The sequence below is a fragment of the Gavia stellata genome, chromosome 37 (assembly GCF_030936135.1).
Source record: "Gavia stellata isolate bGavSte3 chromosome 37, bGavSte3.hap2, whole genome shotgun sequence".
In the NCBI taxonomy this organism is placed as follows: Eukaryota; Metazoa; Chordata; class Aves; order Gaviiformes; family Gaviidae; genus Gavia; species Gavia stellata.
Genome location: NC_082630.1, coordinates 1,399,320 through 1,415,386, shown reverse-complemented (window position 1 = coordinate 1,415,386; position 16,067 = coordinate 1,399,320). Strand labels below are relative to the sequence as shown.

General features: G+C 57.9%; 2 protein-coding genes across 7 annotated transcripts in view; one reads left to right on the top strand and one right to left on the bottom strand.

Moving 5' to 3' along the window:
* PPP2R5D (protein phosphatase 2 regulatory subunit B'delta) overlaps positions 1-10,697 on the bottom strand; it is a 28,487-nt gene extending 17,790 nt beyond the window's left edge. The window contains exons 1-5 of one of the 6 annotated variants that reach the window (XM_059832980.1): positions 10,641-10,697; positions 9,691-9,774; positions 2,228-2,444; positions 841-1,040; positions 389-499 (exon numbers count right to left, since the gene is read on the bottom strand). In XM_059832980.1, the coding sequence (XP_059688963.1) occupies positions 389-499; positions 841-1,040; positions 2,228-2,444; positions 9,691-9,774; positions 10,641-10,667 (639 nt within the window). In that variant the 5' untranslated portion in view covers positions 10,668-10,697. Of the gene's footprint in view, positions 1-388; positions 500-840; positions 1,041-2,227; positions 2,445-8,553; positions 8,555-9,690; positions 9,775-10,235; positions 10,311-10,640 lie in introns of those variants that run through there. The other 5 variants (XM_059832981.1, XM_059832977.1, XM_059832976.1 and 2 more) reach the window with 5 other exon arrangements.
* A 2,782-nt stretch (positions 10,698-13,479) lies between these two features.
* LOC132320498 (testis-specific serine/threonine-protein kinase 4-like) lies at positions 13,480-15,557 on the top strand. The gene is made up of 4 exons (XM_059832933.1): positions 13,480-13,686; positions 14,133-14,347; positions 14,715-15,060; positions 15,441-15,557. The coding sequence occupies exons 1-4, from the start codon at positions 13,480-13,482 to the stop codon at positions 15,555-15,557; spliced, it is 885 nt and encodes a 294-aa protein (XP_059688916.1).
* The last annotated feature ends 510 nt before the right edge of the window (positions 15,558-16,067 follow it).

Genomic DNA, 16,067 nt, shown 5'->3' with positions numbered 1-16,067 from the left:
AAGCCCAGAGGATGAGGGCTCTCGGGCCGCCGGGAGGGACATTAACACTGCTGGGAATTGCTTCTTACGCAGGCAATACGGCACAACTCCCTCACTCCCAGTAAAGTGTTCACTCCCAGACTACCTCAGGGCCATGTGGGACTACAGCCATCTGCAGGTGAATGCTGCACACAGCCTGGTTCCAGGACAGCCCTGCTGCCTCCGTTGCCTACAAGCCACCTCTGACCCATGGGTGGCAGGCCTGGTCTCTCCCTGTCCCCACACCAGCAACCCTCGCAGGCTGGGGAAGCAGCGGCGGCAGGGCTGGCAGGCTCCAGCCCTACATGGACTCTTGACTTCCTAGAGATAAATTCGTCAGATCTATATCCCACCCCCGCCACCTCCTCACCTGAAGGTGCGGCCAGGCAGCCTCTAAGGTAGGCTCATCTTCCTCAGGGTCAAACTCCGCGCCTGTGGGATTGGATGATGGCGGGAGTGTCCGGAAGAGGTTCACTGAAAACTGAGGTGAGTGAAAAGGTGTATGAATGACATCCCTGCACCTCACGATGGTCCTCCCCGTAGCAAATCCGTCATTGCAGAGCAATGCATTGTGATTTGTCATAGCTGTGCCCACAAATGGATCCCTCCCTAGAGGCTGCAGGGTTACAGCCTGCAAATGAACTCCACAAATGCAGCCTGTGCCAGAGACAAGAGCTTCCACCTCTCCCTACACCAGGCACTGTGACCTAGGACTGGGGTCACACTCCTCTCTGACAAATCCCTATCCCCTCCTCCCCCCCCACGCTTCTGAACAGTCCCTATTTCTTTGGCACACAAGCACGTACCAGCCCCATGCCCTACCATGATAACAGCTTCAGGGTAGATGGCCTCAGTGACAACATCACGGTTGTGTGTGATGTATTCCACCATCTCGTTGAGACCTGCTCGCTTCACCTCCTTGAACTTCAGGTCACTGAGGGGGTCAGAGATGAAGTCAAAAAGCACGCAGCACTGCCGCAGCTTCTGGATGAAAAGCTCTTCTCGTTCGTGTGGAGGAGCATCTGCCAGAGAAAGCAGGGACATCTGTCCTTGGAGATAGGCAGAACATCTTCCTGGTTTACTCAGGTATCAGTGTGGTTTGCTCCCTGTCCTGCGTTCCCCCTCCCCTGCCACAGCCCCCCTTGAGCTGGTGGGGGAAGAGGGAGAGGCAGTGTTATCCCTGCTACAGAGATGGGACAGTGGAGGCAGAGGGATTGTAAGGCCTCTGGAGCAACTATCCCGTAAGGCAATTTCGAACATGGTAGTGGTTTTGGATCTGATAAGCATTGATCCCTTCCCAGTACAAGGAATGCTAGAAAAGGAACTCCCTCAATTAGCTCCCATCACAGACCAGCGGCACCCATGCCCGGCACCCCACAGTCACAAAGGGAGCTGGGCAGAGCACGCTGTAGGCTAACCCTCCGCCCAGAGAGCAGCCCAGAAGAGAGGAGCCGAGGTGGCAGAGACCCTATATTAACAGCATTCTCTTTTTGATATGTTGCCACTGGAAACTACGCACTGCTAAGGCCAATCAGGCAAACGTACCTCTTGCTTGCACAACGGCTGCTGAGCTGCAAGGCAGTTGCCCTTCCTAAAAGGACTGCCTGTTTCTGTAAGCAATGTCAGCAACGGGTCTGGCTGAGTGACTGCTGAAAATGCTTTCTCCTCGTCCGCACTTAAGTCATGTTTAATTGCACCATTATGTAGACTAACTGCTAATGCTGGGTAATTGCCCTAATGTGGACAAGTTCAATAGCACTACCATAATTTGCAATGGAAACCCGAGGAGGAGGAGGAGGAGGAGAGGGCTGCGGCGGAGGCCTGGTCCTCTCCCAGGAATGGGTGGCTGTAGAAAACAAGAGCAGTCTGCACCAAGGTCTCTGCACTTCACCACCTTACTGCACAACCTGCTGAAGAATCTGAAGCAATCCTAAGTACATATAAGCACGAGGGTTTAAATCAGTTCAAACGGGAAGGTAAGTACTGAAGTAAGTACTTGAGCATCTTCCTTTTCTTTTAGGCCACCCATCAATTCTCAACCTGCCGCCAAGCCAAACATCTTTCCCAGAGCCATCCCTGCCGCACTGCCGGCAGGAGGTTAGCAGGATGCTGCCAGGGTAGCTTCGGGAAAAGCCCTTACACCACCGCACTCTGCCTGGAGAAGGCGCAGCTTGTCGTGCAGGTCACCCCCACCCTACAGCTTCTTTACCTTTAAGGGCTGGGAGCTTTTGCAGTTCCCGGTTTTTGCTGAGATTGAAGCGAGAAGAGCTGTGCCGGCGCTCCTTCTTCACAATCTGGGGTCCCCCCGAGTACTTAATCTTATTCAGCTGGGTTGGGGGGGGAGCGCTGTTACTGGGCCGCTTATTTGAAGTTGTCTGCTGCTGCTGCGGCTGCTGCTGCTGCGGCTGCTGCTGTGGCTGCTGGGCCTGATGAGGGAGAAGAGAGTAAAACAACTCATAAGCTTTTACCTACAAGCCTCACAAGCAATCAGATACCGCCAGCATCTTCTTGAACTGAAGAAAGCGGGCACGTTTTTCACTGTTGCGTTTGCAATTCAGTGCATCTCACCCACTCCCGCAGGACTCTAGACCCGTTGGTTGCATTTGCAGCATACCTGGAAAGTGAACATCAGTTTTACTCATATCTGCGAGGTACCACAAAGACACCAGAGCCTCTCAGCTCACTGGGTGCTAGGGATATGGAAAGCAAAGCCACGTCTTGCAACAAGTTACAGGAGTTTGTTGACACAAAAAAGCAGAAATAAGAGCTTTCTGTGGTCCGGACAGAAATCTCAGTGTGCCACTGCCTCTGATTACAGCACTCTGTACAACACACAGCAAATAAGTTTTGAAAACTAGCAAGTTGCATCCTTATCCTTGTGCAGGGAAGCACCTGGGAAAAAGCAATGCAGTGTGTAGTACTGAGCAGACTTGACGGCCCTGGAAAGTCAACAGTGAAGACCACTAAAATTATTGCTGCACCCATAGACCAGGAGCTGCTAGTCTAGGAACCACACAGGCATCCCCAAACCTTAGGTCCCAGGCTGTGGGCTTTCCCAACCCATGCTGGCTGCTCCCTGCATCTCCACCTTGTCTCAGCCTCACTGCTTTCTGGACTTCTGTCGGTTCGCTTTTTCCACATCACCCCTTTTAGCCACGTAAACTCTTTGCCTGCGCTTTCCTCCAGCGGACACCCTCTCCACTTCATTCTTGTTAAACAGCACTTAGAGGCACTTCCTTATTTTTAGCAGGTGACCAGAAACTCAAGCCAGTGTTTGCTCAGCTCAGCTCTGTTCTGACCTTGCAGAAGCTCTGCTGGTTCAAGTCCCACTTGGGCCATAATGGCTCAATCGCTGACCCTTTAACACCACACTGACCCAACTCACGGAAAAGGCAACATCCCGCCAGCAAGCCTGTAGCAGAGGGCTCAGCTGGAGACAGCACTCAGCCTGCGCTGAGTGAGCCCAGCAACACTCCCTTCCTCAGCTCTGCCTCCTTCTTCCTGCTGGCACACGAAGCCAAGGAGCTGCAGGGTGAACCTGTTTAGACACAACAGGGATAGTGCAATGGATGGGGAGCAGAGGTGGGTGAAATCCTTAGGTGTCAGCCCCTCCTTCCCCCATAAATTCCCAGCCGCCACGTACAGCATAGCGGTACAAACACACACCTCCCCAGAACACCGACCAGCAGGATTTTGAGGGAAAGCACCAGCAGTGCAGAAGCTCAGAGCTCTCCTCCAAATGAGATCTGACCAGTCTCCTCCTGTGAGGAGCAGCTGAGCTGTAGCTTACCCTGCACAGTCCTTACCCTGAACTGAGTCCTGACGGTTTCCAAAGCGGTGCAGCACAGCACCACAGTGCAAGAGCAAGAGTTACTGCACCCGCAGCACGCGGGGAGGCAGCAAGGCAGGAATAGGGAAAGCTGCGTACAAGGAGACACTGTTCTACAGATTAGGATCTCTAGAGCAAGTGCAAAGACTCCCTGTGAAAAACAGCACCCAACACGAAACACCAATTGTTTTGTCAAGCCATAGCTTTGAACCAGAAATACTTTGGTTCTGGTCTGGCTCTGCTTGAAGGAAATCTTAAGCGGTTCTCTTTCAAGCTCAGCTCCAAGCCAAGGCAGGGGGAGACAACAAGATTTGAACTCTCTTCAGTTTAGATTTGATCTGATTCCTCTCATGGAGCAGCATTGTCCCACAATGAAAGGAGGGAGCAAGATGAGCTTGCGATGAAAACAGCTGTGTCTGCCAGACAAAACAGGCCCAGACTACAAATTGGAGGCAACTTATCCTGAACAGTGGTCTCTCCCCAGTTAAGTCAGGTTGAATCCTTGCTGGCAACCTTCCAAGAGTGAGAAGTTCATTCCTCACCCTGAATATTTGGGTATCAGGACAGCACGAGCCACTCAGATGTTGTCCAGACGCTTTTAGGAAGGCTAGTCCTCTACTCCGCATCACTCTCCTTCCACAGGGAAGAAGGGCAAAATCTGAATGCTGAGCCACCACGGAGAAAAGATGGTACACAGAGAAACAAAAGATGCATGGGTGCATCTCACAGGTAACACTGAGGGAAGCAGGACACATGGGTCCTCCTAACCACACCACCGGACATGCCTGTGCACTCCCCACCCACCCAGAAATGCCTCAGGCAAATGTTCTGAGGATGGTGCGAGTACCGAGTACCGTGTGCTAACAGGCTGCAGCCAGACTGGGTCATCAGGGGTCTAGAAAATCCTTGCCACCAGCTTCTACAGTCTTCAACAGCCGGCATGAAGAGAGACAAAACACAGCTTCAGGTTTAGCTGCTAGTTATTTAAGAAACAGACGTACACATGCAAAAAATCACGCAACTGAATTTGCTAGAGAAAATCTGATGATGGGGGAGGTCAGGTACACTTTTACGCTGCAGTGCTCAGAGGGTTTTAGGATGGATTGCTTCTGTATGGACTTTCTGGCATCAGGCTGAATACTTGCTTTCAGGAGGTGCTTCCTGGGGCAGGCCTGCTGTCCTGCCTTCAACACCTCCTACCTTGGCCACATGAATCAGAAGAGGCTTGTTTTAAGTTTCCTAACGCTTTCTTCTCTGAAGTTTCCATCCCTGAAAACACAGCAGACTGCTAAAACTGGAAGTTTTTCTCACAGGTATCAACCTCACAGATTGTTTCCCCGACATCAACACCAGCTGACCACTACCTGGCTGCAGGCACACATCTACCTGATCAGGCTCAGCGCCTTCCTGCCAGGCAGGGCTCACACCACCACGGCAAAGCCGGCTGCTTGGGAGACAGCGGCGGATATGGTGCACGTGCTGAAGTGACCGGAGAACAGACAAGCGCGGTGCTGCAGCCCCACCTTTCCCGCTGCAGTGGAGCCGCTACTCATGCCAACAGGATGGGCCAGCCCCAACTGCAACCGTGTTCGAACTCCCCCAAGCTCAGGCTCCCTGGCTCCATAGCACTTCCTCCCCACTGGTTCCCACCACCTCTCCTCCTTGCTAGGAACTTGCCTGCACAAGTCAATGAGCCCCAGGCCCTGGGCTTGCTCTGTGCCATTTCTCTTCACGCCGGGCTCCCAGGGACAGAGACCCTCTTCCCCCAGCCACCCTGAGCTGTGCCAGCTTCTCATCCCGTACATGACCTCACCTCTGCAGGCACTCCCGCCGCGGCTGGGTGCATTGCTACAGGACATCTTGAAAAACAAGTGTTAAAAGCGAGTAAGAAGAATTAGAAGAATGTAAAGAAGATGCTTCATAGCAACTGCACCTGGCACTTAGACATATTAGAGATAAAGGCTGTCTTCACTAACTCTCTGCTGACTAGCAATAACGATTAACACAAGAACGAATCTTAGAAAAATAGAATGGACTGCCAAAACAGTGCCCTAGAGCTAACTTGTCTCATTATAATCTCATTATAATGCTAAGGAACACACCTCCTAGCTAGAAGAGCCCCAACCCAATGAAGCCCCCTACTCTCTGAGCATGCGTGGTGAATTAAAAGAGAACTGTAACTTTAAGATGAAGTAAGAAAAGTATTAACCAATAGTTAATTAAGGGGTAGAACCAGTAGGCGTAACTAACTTTGTTAACTGTTTTAAATACCTGTCATGATTTTAACCCAGTGTGCAAGCTTTGAGAAGAAATCCCCTTGCACCCAGCACCGCAATAAACATGCCTGCTTAATAACTCTTTGTCAGTTGTGAAGTTTGTTTCCGCATGTCAGCATCGCCACTCGGAAAGCCCTTCTGCCTCACTGGTCCCTTGAGCATCCCCTGCTTGCTAAGCTTCTCAGCCCAGATCTGCTCTCAGCTCCTCCTCCTCAGATGACTCTTCCCTTCCCATCCCTCAAGTCAGTACCTGCTCTCTTTGTCTGCAGTTACACAGCTTCCCTATTAAAATCAAGCTCTCTGCCTCAGAAGTAACATCAACGCGCTGTAACGCCTGTCTCTGAATAATGAACTCCAGGTACTGCAGTAACAAGCCCCATGGAGATATCTGCAAAACACGTAATACAGCAGCTCAGTGAAAAGGAGCACCCTCTCCCAGAGCTGCAAATCTCATCAGCGAGGAGGCTCCAAGCCGCCCTTGAGGCTGCAGAGCAACTCCTCTCTCCTCTTTACTGCTGCTGCTAATCCCTGCTCCCACTTCCAGGTCATTAACTCTCTTCCCCACCCAGCTGCCTCTCCCAGTCTTTCTGGCCAGGAGGAGTAACTCTTTCTCATCCCCTCATTCAACGCTGCCTTTGTCTCTGACATTATTTCTTTTTTCTCCTTAAACAGCCACGCAGAAATTCTCTCCATTCATGTCTTTATCACGTTCCAACAAACCTTTTATTTCCCACTCCCTGCTCTCCTGTTTTCCTCCACTGCTCCCGTCTCTTCCTGAGCAAACTGTCCCCCCAAAGCCAGGGGCTGGCCAAGCTCTGCTGGCTCTTCACCTCAGATGGCTTCACCCTAAGATGGGCATCCAAAAGAGCACTGTGCTACCCCTGTACTTACAAGGGAACTCAAACACTTGCCTTCCCTTGTGGGGACGCATCTGCTTTTGAACGGATCTGCCCTTCCGGATCAGCTCCACTAAAAGCTCCTTCACTGCAGAGAACAAAGCACTATGCTTAAGGGTTTCTGGACTGACTCCTACCCTCTTCATCTCCCTCCACAGAGATCCCCACAGGAGGTCCTCGTCCGCTGCACTTGCTCAGATCTGTCAAACCAGAGCTGCTCTTCAACAAGCTTTACTCATTCCACCAGCCAGACAACTTGCCTGCAAAACAAGTCACAACTTTCCGGTACCAGGATAAATTAGGGCTGAGTCCTCCCCTGCTCCTTGGAGCATGGTGTGAGAGGTGAAAGCGCATACTGGAAGGGGGCTGCCCAAGTGCTGCTCTCCTGCCGCAAGCCCGTTCAGCATCTATTGAGATAGGAAGAAAAAGGAAAATTCTCTTTGGGGCACGCGACTTTCACCCTAGAAAAGGCAACCGACCAACCATAACTCCACGGAGGAATTTACAGGGCACAAAACTCTCACAACAGCAGCAGAGGCGTCCAGGCTAGGCTCAGCCCGTCAACCCCCGCCAGGCAATCCCACTCCTGGCGTTTCATGAGTCAAACCACCTCCTGCTTCTGACACGAGGAAGGAGTCTCGCTCCCAGCACACGTTACCTAATTCCTCATGGTCCCCCGATGCGAAAGTCAAAATACCTTTCTGTGCTTCCTGAAGAGCAGGAAAATCGCATTCAGACTGGTATACATTTCTTCTTATCAAGCAAAGAGCTCTCTTCCATTCTGCAGCAGAGCAGTCCGGGGACAGGAAAGCACCAAGAGAGAACAAACTTCACTGCAAACTCAACAGGGAAGGGGAGAAGACACCCGGGGCAGTGCACACTGCAGAGGTGTCTCCTTTCTGCTCTGCTCTCTGTTCCTATGATCAAAGGAGACCCAGCCTTCCATCTTAAAGGAGGGCTGGATTTTGTTTGGAGTATGAGGAAGTGGCTGGGTATGTTTTGTGGGAGGGAAGGATAGACGCATCACTTCTAAGTTTCTTCTGCACCCAGGCACAACCAGACATTGCGTGCCATTTCAGGTCACAGAAGGAAGCGTGTAGCCTGCACTACTCTTCCTTTCCTACTGCGCCGCTTGTAACCAGGAGAGCAGCGCCACAGCCCACCGCTGATTTGGATGGGGACGTCAGAGTGCTCTGCTTTGATGGCTATCCGTCACCCTCGCATTGCAAGACCCAGGCTTTCCTTCCTCTTCCCAGAACTGTGAACTCAGCAGGCAAAGAGCGCCAAGTAAATAAAAGGTAAGCCTGACCCCATGATGCCAAGGCAGGAGTTCTCTCACTCCCTTGGAGTCAGCAGACAGCTCTCCCAGGAAGCCGGTTTCAGACATATACACAAAATAAAAGAGCAGAGGCCGAGACCAGGATGGGGTATAAAAAGAGGATCTACAACACTGCTACCTGCTCCAAGGCAAACAAACTCAGCTTCCGATTCCTTGCTGGCCACACGGCAGGTTAGGCATGAGTGCGGCTTGGACCCTGAAACCGAGTAGCAGGGATATTTTCTATGAGGCTTTGCAACAAAGATCTATGCTTTGAAGGAGACTCTAAAATAACCTTATTTTGACTACGACCACCCCACTGAACTACAGATCTCTTCCTAGCCTTCATTAGCCTTACACGTCTCCTATCCCCAATCCTCCAAATTACAAGTGCAACGCGTTCCAGACAGGACCCGAGCACACAGGCTTCTACGGACACAGAAGTGGCACAGCTTGTTTGCTAAACTGCAGTAATAAAAAAAATAAACCATGCACATACGCATGCTTCCTTGGAAAAGTGTACAACACTCTTCTGTCTCAAAATCCACAACCACGCTGTTTTGAGTGCTGGACAAACTCAAGTCTATCAGAAAGGTTCCAGTTTACCCAAATTTTTGCTAATTCTAAGCACAGCTTATTGTGTTATCACGTTCTGCTGAGGCCATTCTAACACATCTAGCTTGGCAACATCAAAATTGAGAGTGAAAGAGACTCTGCACAGCTGGAAATACAGACTGCGCCTTCTTGTGAGTAATGTTGCGTTCGGCAACAAGGCTGTTATACCAAAGGAGAACCATTTGATCTCTAGCAGTTTACCTCTATTCTTTCAGGTGTCCTATCCATCACTTCCTAATCTCACTCCCCCAGAAACTGCCTCAGAAGAACACGTTCCTTTTCTATCGCTTCTCACTACTCTCCCACTCTGACACAAGGTGACAACCGAGTTTACTGCGCTTCGCTCTGACAGGAGCAAGGGAGCTGCTCCCATCTGTCAGGCTTCCTCCTTCTTGATAACCGTGGCTCTTCCCTCTCTGCGGCCAACTTCACCACGCTCTGCCCACCTCTGCGAGCGGCGCTCGCCGTCAGCTTCCTGCCAAATATCTTCTTGCAGGGCTGTAGGGTATGAGACTCAACCCGTCTCCTCCGTACTCATCGTTCCCTTTGGGCCAACTTTTAGGGGGAACTAACTTCATCTTAACTTCAGTCTTTGCTACCGTCTTCTCCGATTCCTTAAGATCCCGGTGAGGTATGTTATCTGACAGAGCAGCCTGAAGTAGCTAGAATGAAAGACGTTATTCCTCCTCAGAGATGAGTTGCACACGCGCACCGCTGTATCCAAGGTGAAAGCCTTACCTCTTCCGAATTCTCTGCCCCGCCATCCTTCCCGCTACTGCTGCTGCCAGGCTTTGCGGCGCTTTTGGTGGACTTCGGAGACTCCTGAAACGATGAAAACACGTTCAGAGAAAATTTCACCTTGCGCGGAACTGTAGCAGCTCTGTGCAGAGTTCAGCCGCGTGCCCGCGCGGACCCACCCCTGCGGTAAGCCCAGCTTCGGGCGGAGACCCCCGGCTCTTCTCCCCCGAGAAGGGCTCCCGGGACGAGAGCCCCCCGGCCGCCGGCGCCCGCGGCGGGGGCACGGGCCCAGGCGGCAGCGGCGCCGGCACGTCCCGCCCCGGCCACCGCGGGCTGACCCCGGCCGGGCGCCTCCGGGCGACAGGGCCCCGCGCCCACCCCGCCCGGGCCAGCCCTCCCCCGGGGGCACGGCCCCGCCGCCGCCCACCGAGCCTACAAGGTGGCGGGCACCCACCGTCCCGGCGGGCACGGCGGCCGGGCGCGGGCGGCGGCAGAGGCGGATGCGGGCCCCCACCCCGCCCGCGGGCGGCGCCGGGCCGCGGGGCACCGGCAGCCACCGCCGGCCGCCCGGCGGCGGGGCCGGGACACGGGTGGGGCCGTACCTCTCCCACGGGGGGCATGGCGGGGGGGGGCCGTGCCCCGCAGCCCCCGCCGCCTCCCGAGCGCGCGGGGCGGGCCGCAGCCCCCGCTCCCCCGCCGGCCTCGCGCGAGGGCACCGGCGGCTGCCCCCCGCCCGGCGCGCGCCCCCGCCGCCCTCCTGCACCACCCGCCCCGCCCGCCCCGGGCGCGCGCCCCCGCCCCCTGCCGGCCGCAGCCCCGCGCGCGCCCCGGCCCGAGGGCCGCGCCGAGGGAAGGCCGCGGCGGGGAGGGCGGCGGGGAGCGGGCGGGCCGTCACCGGGCCGCGCCCGGGCCGCGCGGGGGCACGCCGGCGCTGCCGCCGCCCGCCGCACCTTCTCCTTCTTCAGCTTGTAGGGCATGGTGAGCGCCGGGCCCCAGCCGCTCCGCGCCCGCCGCCGCCGCCGCCGCCGCCGCCTGCGCCCGGGCCCGGCCGCAGCGCCCTGCTCCCATTGGGCCAGCCGCGCCGGCCTGCCTAGCAACAGCCGCCGCTGCCGCCGCGCGGCGCTGACGCAGGGCAGCAGATTTTTCTCATTGGCGACACCGCGCACCGGCGCCGGACACGCCCCCGGGGGGCGGGGCGGGGCTGCGGGTGAGCGGCTCTTCCGGGGCAGCGCCGCCAGCCGCCCCGCGCCGCGCCGCTCCGCTCCGGCGGCGCGGCTCGGCTCGGCTCGGCTCGGCTCGGCGCGGCGCGGCGCGGCGCGGCGCGGGCGGGTCGGAGGCGCCGATGCCCGCGGGTCCCCCGCAGGCGAGCGGCTCTTAGGGGCGGGCAGCAGGGGCAGGCCTCCGTGGGCGCCCCGGGCGCTGGCGGCGGGGAGGCTGCCTGGGGCTCCCGGGTCCGTGCTGCCTGCGCGTACCCCCCGGAGGGCGGGAGTCAGCGCGGCGGGGGTCCTTCTCCTGCCGCGTCCTGCGCAGCTCCGCCCCGCACCGCTTGCGGGGGAGGGAAGAGCCCCAGCAGCCCGAGCTGGCCCCAGGGGCTGTGCCCCACCTTTGCGGGGCAGGGCTTTGGGGGGGCCCTCGGTGGAAACGCTGGGGTCAGCGCAGGCTGGTGGAGGGACGGATCCAAGGGCGGATGGAGATGTATGTGCGGAAGCACTGCAAGGCCCGGCACAGCCAGAGAAGTGCCCCTGCGGGTAACGGAGAAGGCTGTTCCTGGGACACGGGTCCCAGGACGCTTCCCTGCTCGCATGGGGCAACTTGGACAACTCGCTGGCAGATGGCCCTGTGTCCTCGCGGTGGGAGGACGGCCTCCAACAGCCTGCAGACTTCGCCTTCAAGCTGATATTCAACGTGGGGAAAAGCAACGCGGGCAGCAAGCTGCCCTCAAGTTCACAGACCTGAACTGAGCAGGACCCGCTGGCAAAGGGCCACCCTGTTAGGGCTTGTGACACCTTGACCGTCTAAGGTCAGTCCAAAAGCTTATTGTCAGCGGGCTTAAGATGGCGACTGCTGGCCTGTTGCAAGAGCTCCCATTCATTTTAGCCAAGCTGGCGGTAGGGATCACTCTGGCTTCCAGCGGGTGAAGCTTTTGCCTACAGCCTGCGTTGTGGTGTGCACGGTGGGCTTGTGACTGGGAAACCTGTACTGGGTCCCTGGCCCTACACAGCCACCCTGCACAGGGTGTGCTCTCCGAGGGGACACAGCGCGTCAGGGGGGAGCGAAGGGGGACACTGGGCTGTGTCAGAGGCACTACAGCAGGAGCGCAATCTTTTCAAAGTCATCAGGTGAACAAACCTGGCGTGGCACACGGCAAAAAATTTCCCTGAGACTATTACAAAAGGTCAGTCCAACAAAGTATTGTCAGAGCGCTTATCATCATCAGCTTGACAGCTATTGGCACTCAGGAGGTTCCCCAGGAGCAGAGCGAGGTCCTGGTTGCTGTTGTCCCTCTCCCGTGTCACGCACGAGTGACCCCCGCCAGAGCACCGGCACAACCTCTGGGTGCTTGTGAGCAGGACAGTGCGCCAGTGTGAGCAGGTAAAAGCCGCTTGCTTGAAGAGTTTGTGGCTATCATCGTTCCCTCATAAGTTGTCACGCTGAGTTCTGGGTTGGCTTTCCTTGCAGTTCCTCTGGCGACTGGTCCCAGAGGAGCTCAGCTTCACCAGGCTGCTACTTGGCCCCTGAATTCCTCCTGGTGCCAAGCAGCTGGTGTTCGGGCCTAGTTTTCCTGAACCTGCCGGCAGAGGAGTTGCATCCCGCTGCCTCAGCCGCTCAGCAGCTGCCTTTCCCAGCAGGAGCCCTGCACGCCCTGTGCAAGCACAGGAGTAGCGAGACCCGCCCCATGCCAGTCTCAATTTCCAGCCTAGTCTTGGTTACGAAGGATGCGCTTGCCCAGAGCAGGGAGCATTGCAAAGAGCAAAACTGTACTTCTCCCGGCTTTGCCAAAGAGCTCTGGAAGAGGTTTTGCCAGAAAGCCCTTTGCTGCCACCTGCCTGGGCTCTCCGCCCAGGACACCTCAGGGTCCTGCCGCTGCAGCAAACCCCAACAAGCGAGCTCTCCGTCCCGCTGGCTGGGGCCACTGGCAGCACTCTCCCCACACCCAGGGTTGGGGACCCCCCTCCCAGCTGCCATCTCCACAGCAGCAGGTGCATGACAAGGCGGGGGGACTGTGATGGCTCCAGGGCGTGGGGTCCTCAGCCCAGGGCGGGCAGCGAGAGGCCTCGTGCGTCGTCCCCCCCTTGAGCGAGAGTGCTCGACTGCTGTCCCCTCTTGCTGCCTGGGCAGCACGAGTTGGGGACCTCAGCTCTGCAGCTGCTGCTGCTCCAAGGGCTCTTCTAGGCCAGCTCAGGTATTTGACCTTCCAGCTGGGAGGCTGGCTCTCGGCCGTGGCTATCGCTGGTTCTGGGTGGCTCAGAGGAGCTTTCTCAGAAACGACTGGCCAGCTACCACCGCAAAGCTGCAGGAGAGGAGGGACCTCATCTGCTCCTGCCCACTGTGCCCCGCAGCCATCCCGGCTGCCCTCCCTGTCACCCTGGTGGGTCATCGGTGGGTGGGTGGCTGCTCGCTGGGCCTCGGCGTGAGCTGTGCCAGGGGCCGAACCCTGAGCAGGAGTGAACAGCCAGAGGAGGGTGAGGGGTGCTGGCGGCCGGGAGGGGCACAGAGGTCTGGGGGCACCTGGTTCCAGCCGGGGTCCCCCCAGCCTTGCTTGACCTCTCAGCTGTGCTGCCCACAGGCATGGCGGAGGCGCCCCTTGGCCCCAAGACCATCCTGGTGCTGGGGAAGATGGGCTTCCAGCTGGGGTCGCTGCTGGCTCATGGTGCCTACTGGGAGGTGGATGAGGCTGCAGTCCCCCCGCTGTGGCACAAGGTGGCTATCAAGGTCATCTCCAAAAGGAAGGCGCTGGAGGAAGAGCTCAGGAAGCTCCTGCCCCATCAGATGCAGGCAGGGCGAGGAGGGGGCAGCGGGGGAGCACCCTGAGCATCTTGAAATGCTGCAGGGCAAGGGAGGGACATCAGAGGGTCCCTGGGGCATTAGGGGATAAGGGGGGCAGCGGGAGCATGGGCAGCTTCATGGGCAGTGGTGCTACTGGGAGGCTGAACGGGGCAGGGGCCTTGGAGGGGTTGAAGGGGCAGGGAGTGTTTCGGGGAGTCTGTGAGGTAGGGGGGCATTGGGGGCCGCGGGAGGGCAATAGGCAGGGGTTCAGAGGGGCAGGGAGCTGTTGGCAGTGGGAGCTCCAGGCGGATGTCAGCCGTGGTGGGCACTTTGTGGGGAGCTGCCAGGGGTTAGGGGAGCATTGGGGGGCAAAAGGGGCACGGATGTGGGGGGTGCAAGGCAAAGGGGGCCAGAGCGGGGCAGGCCTGTCCCACGTCAAGGCCCTGCTGCCGCAGGTCTTGAAGGGCTTGTGCCACAAGCACCTCATCACACTGTACCAAGGTGTGGAGACAAGGATGGGCTTCTACCTCCTCATGGAGCTGGCCCCCTCGGGGAGTGCCCTGGAGCGGGTGCAGAGCCCGGGGCCCTGCTCCCAGGGCCAGGCAGGGCTCTGGTTCTCCCAGCTGCTCCTCGCTCTGGCCTACCTGCACAGCAGGGCCATCCTCCACCGGTGGGTAAGCATGGGGGCCCAGGATTCCCTCTCTGGCAGCTGGGGACAGGGGTCCCCGAGGCAGTGAGGGCTCTGCAGGATGCTGGCCATGCTGCCTGGAGTATCATTCCCCCTAGCCCAGCCCAGGCAATGAAGGGCCTCCTGGAAGACTCTCTTTGCCTCCACGCCTCCGCCTGCCTCACCGCACCCTTACCTACCCTTCACACAGCCACCTGCCCCACAGCTCCCAGTCCAAGCCGTCCTCCTCCCACCAGAGCCCCCAGCCCCTCATATACCCACAGCTCCCTCCTTGGCCCCTGACCTCCTCCTCCCCATAGCTGCCATCTGCCCCTGCCTGCCCCCAACATGTGCTCCCTCTCCCCTGCAGGGACTTGAAGCTGGAAAACCTTCTCCTTGACAGCAAGGACAACATGAAGGTCTCCATCTCCAGCTTCTCCAGGAGGCTGGCCCTGCAGGAGGCCAGTGGGGAGTCCCGCAGGGCCTCCCCACATGCAGGGCTGCCCGCCAAGGCGGCACTGAGCCAGACCTTCTGCGGGTCCTATGCTCACGCCTGTCCCGAGATCCTGCAGGCGCAGCCCTACAGCCCCTTCCTGGCAGACACCTGGAGCACCGGTGTCATCCTCTATGCCCTGCTCCTGGGCTGCATCCCCTTCGATGCCACCAACCTGCGGTGCCTCCTGCACCAGGCCCAGCAGCCCCCCCGTCCCAGGACTGCAAGGTGGGGGGCTGGGGACGGCTGGGGAGCATTGAAGATGGAGCTCAGGGGAATGGGGGGGCAGCTATGGGGCTTTGGGGGGCACCTAGGAAGCATGACAGGGGAAGCTAGGGCCATGAGAGGGCATGGGGAGCTTTGAGGCCCACGGGGAGGGTGCTGGAGGGCAACTGGGCGCAGGTAGGGGCAGCTGGGGGTCATCAGGGTGGAGCTGGAGGGCACTGTGGGGGCCGTGGGGGCAGCAGAGGAGCTAGGGGGCATTGAGGAGCATTGGGGGAAGCTGGGGCACCGGGGGTCAGGGACTTTGGGGTGGGAGTGTGCAGGAGTCTCCCAGACGATGGGCTTCCCCCAGGCCCCACCCTGACCCCCATGTTCCCCCAGGAGGTGATCTTGCGCCTGCTGTGCCCAGTGCGCCGGCACCTCTCAGCCATCGAGCTGCTCCGGACCCGCTGGGTCTCTTGGTTCCTGCCCCCAGGGCACCTGCCCTTGGGCACCTAGGCCGCCAAGCACTTGGCACCCACATGCAGTTCTGGGGCCCCCTTGACTTCAGGGGGCTGCTAATAAAAGCCTTGAACCCTCTCTTGGCTCCCTTTTTCCTGGTGGAGCTCCCAACATGGAAAGCCCCTGCAAGGGACCTCCCCCAATCCATGGTGGCATCACCTTCCAGCCCACGAAGCAGCCTCCACATCTGGGGACATCTTTCCATTCAAAGCCTCTCTGTGACTGCAGGAGCTGCCAGGCCCCAGGAATCTGGAGGTTCCCACCATGAGCAGAGCCACCCCCAGCCTCCCAGGACCATTTCTCCAGTCCCTTCGTGGCCCTTCGCAGCACTTGCTTGAGTATATCCGTGTCTCTCTTGTACTGGGCAGCGCAGAACTGGACACAGTGCTCTGGGGGTGGCCTCACTGGGGCTGAGGAGAAGGGAAGGCTCACTGCCCTCCACCCCATGGCAACACTCCCCCTAATGCAGCCCAGGAGGCTCTTGGCTCTTGGTGCACTGCTGCCTCA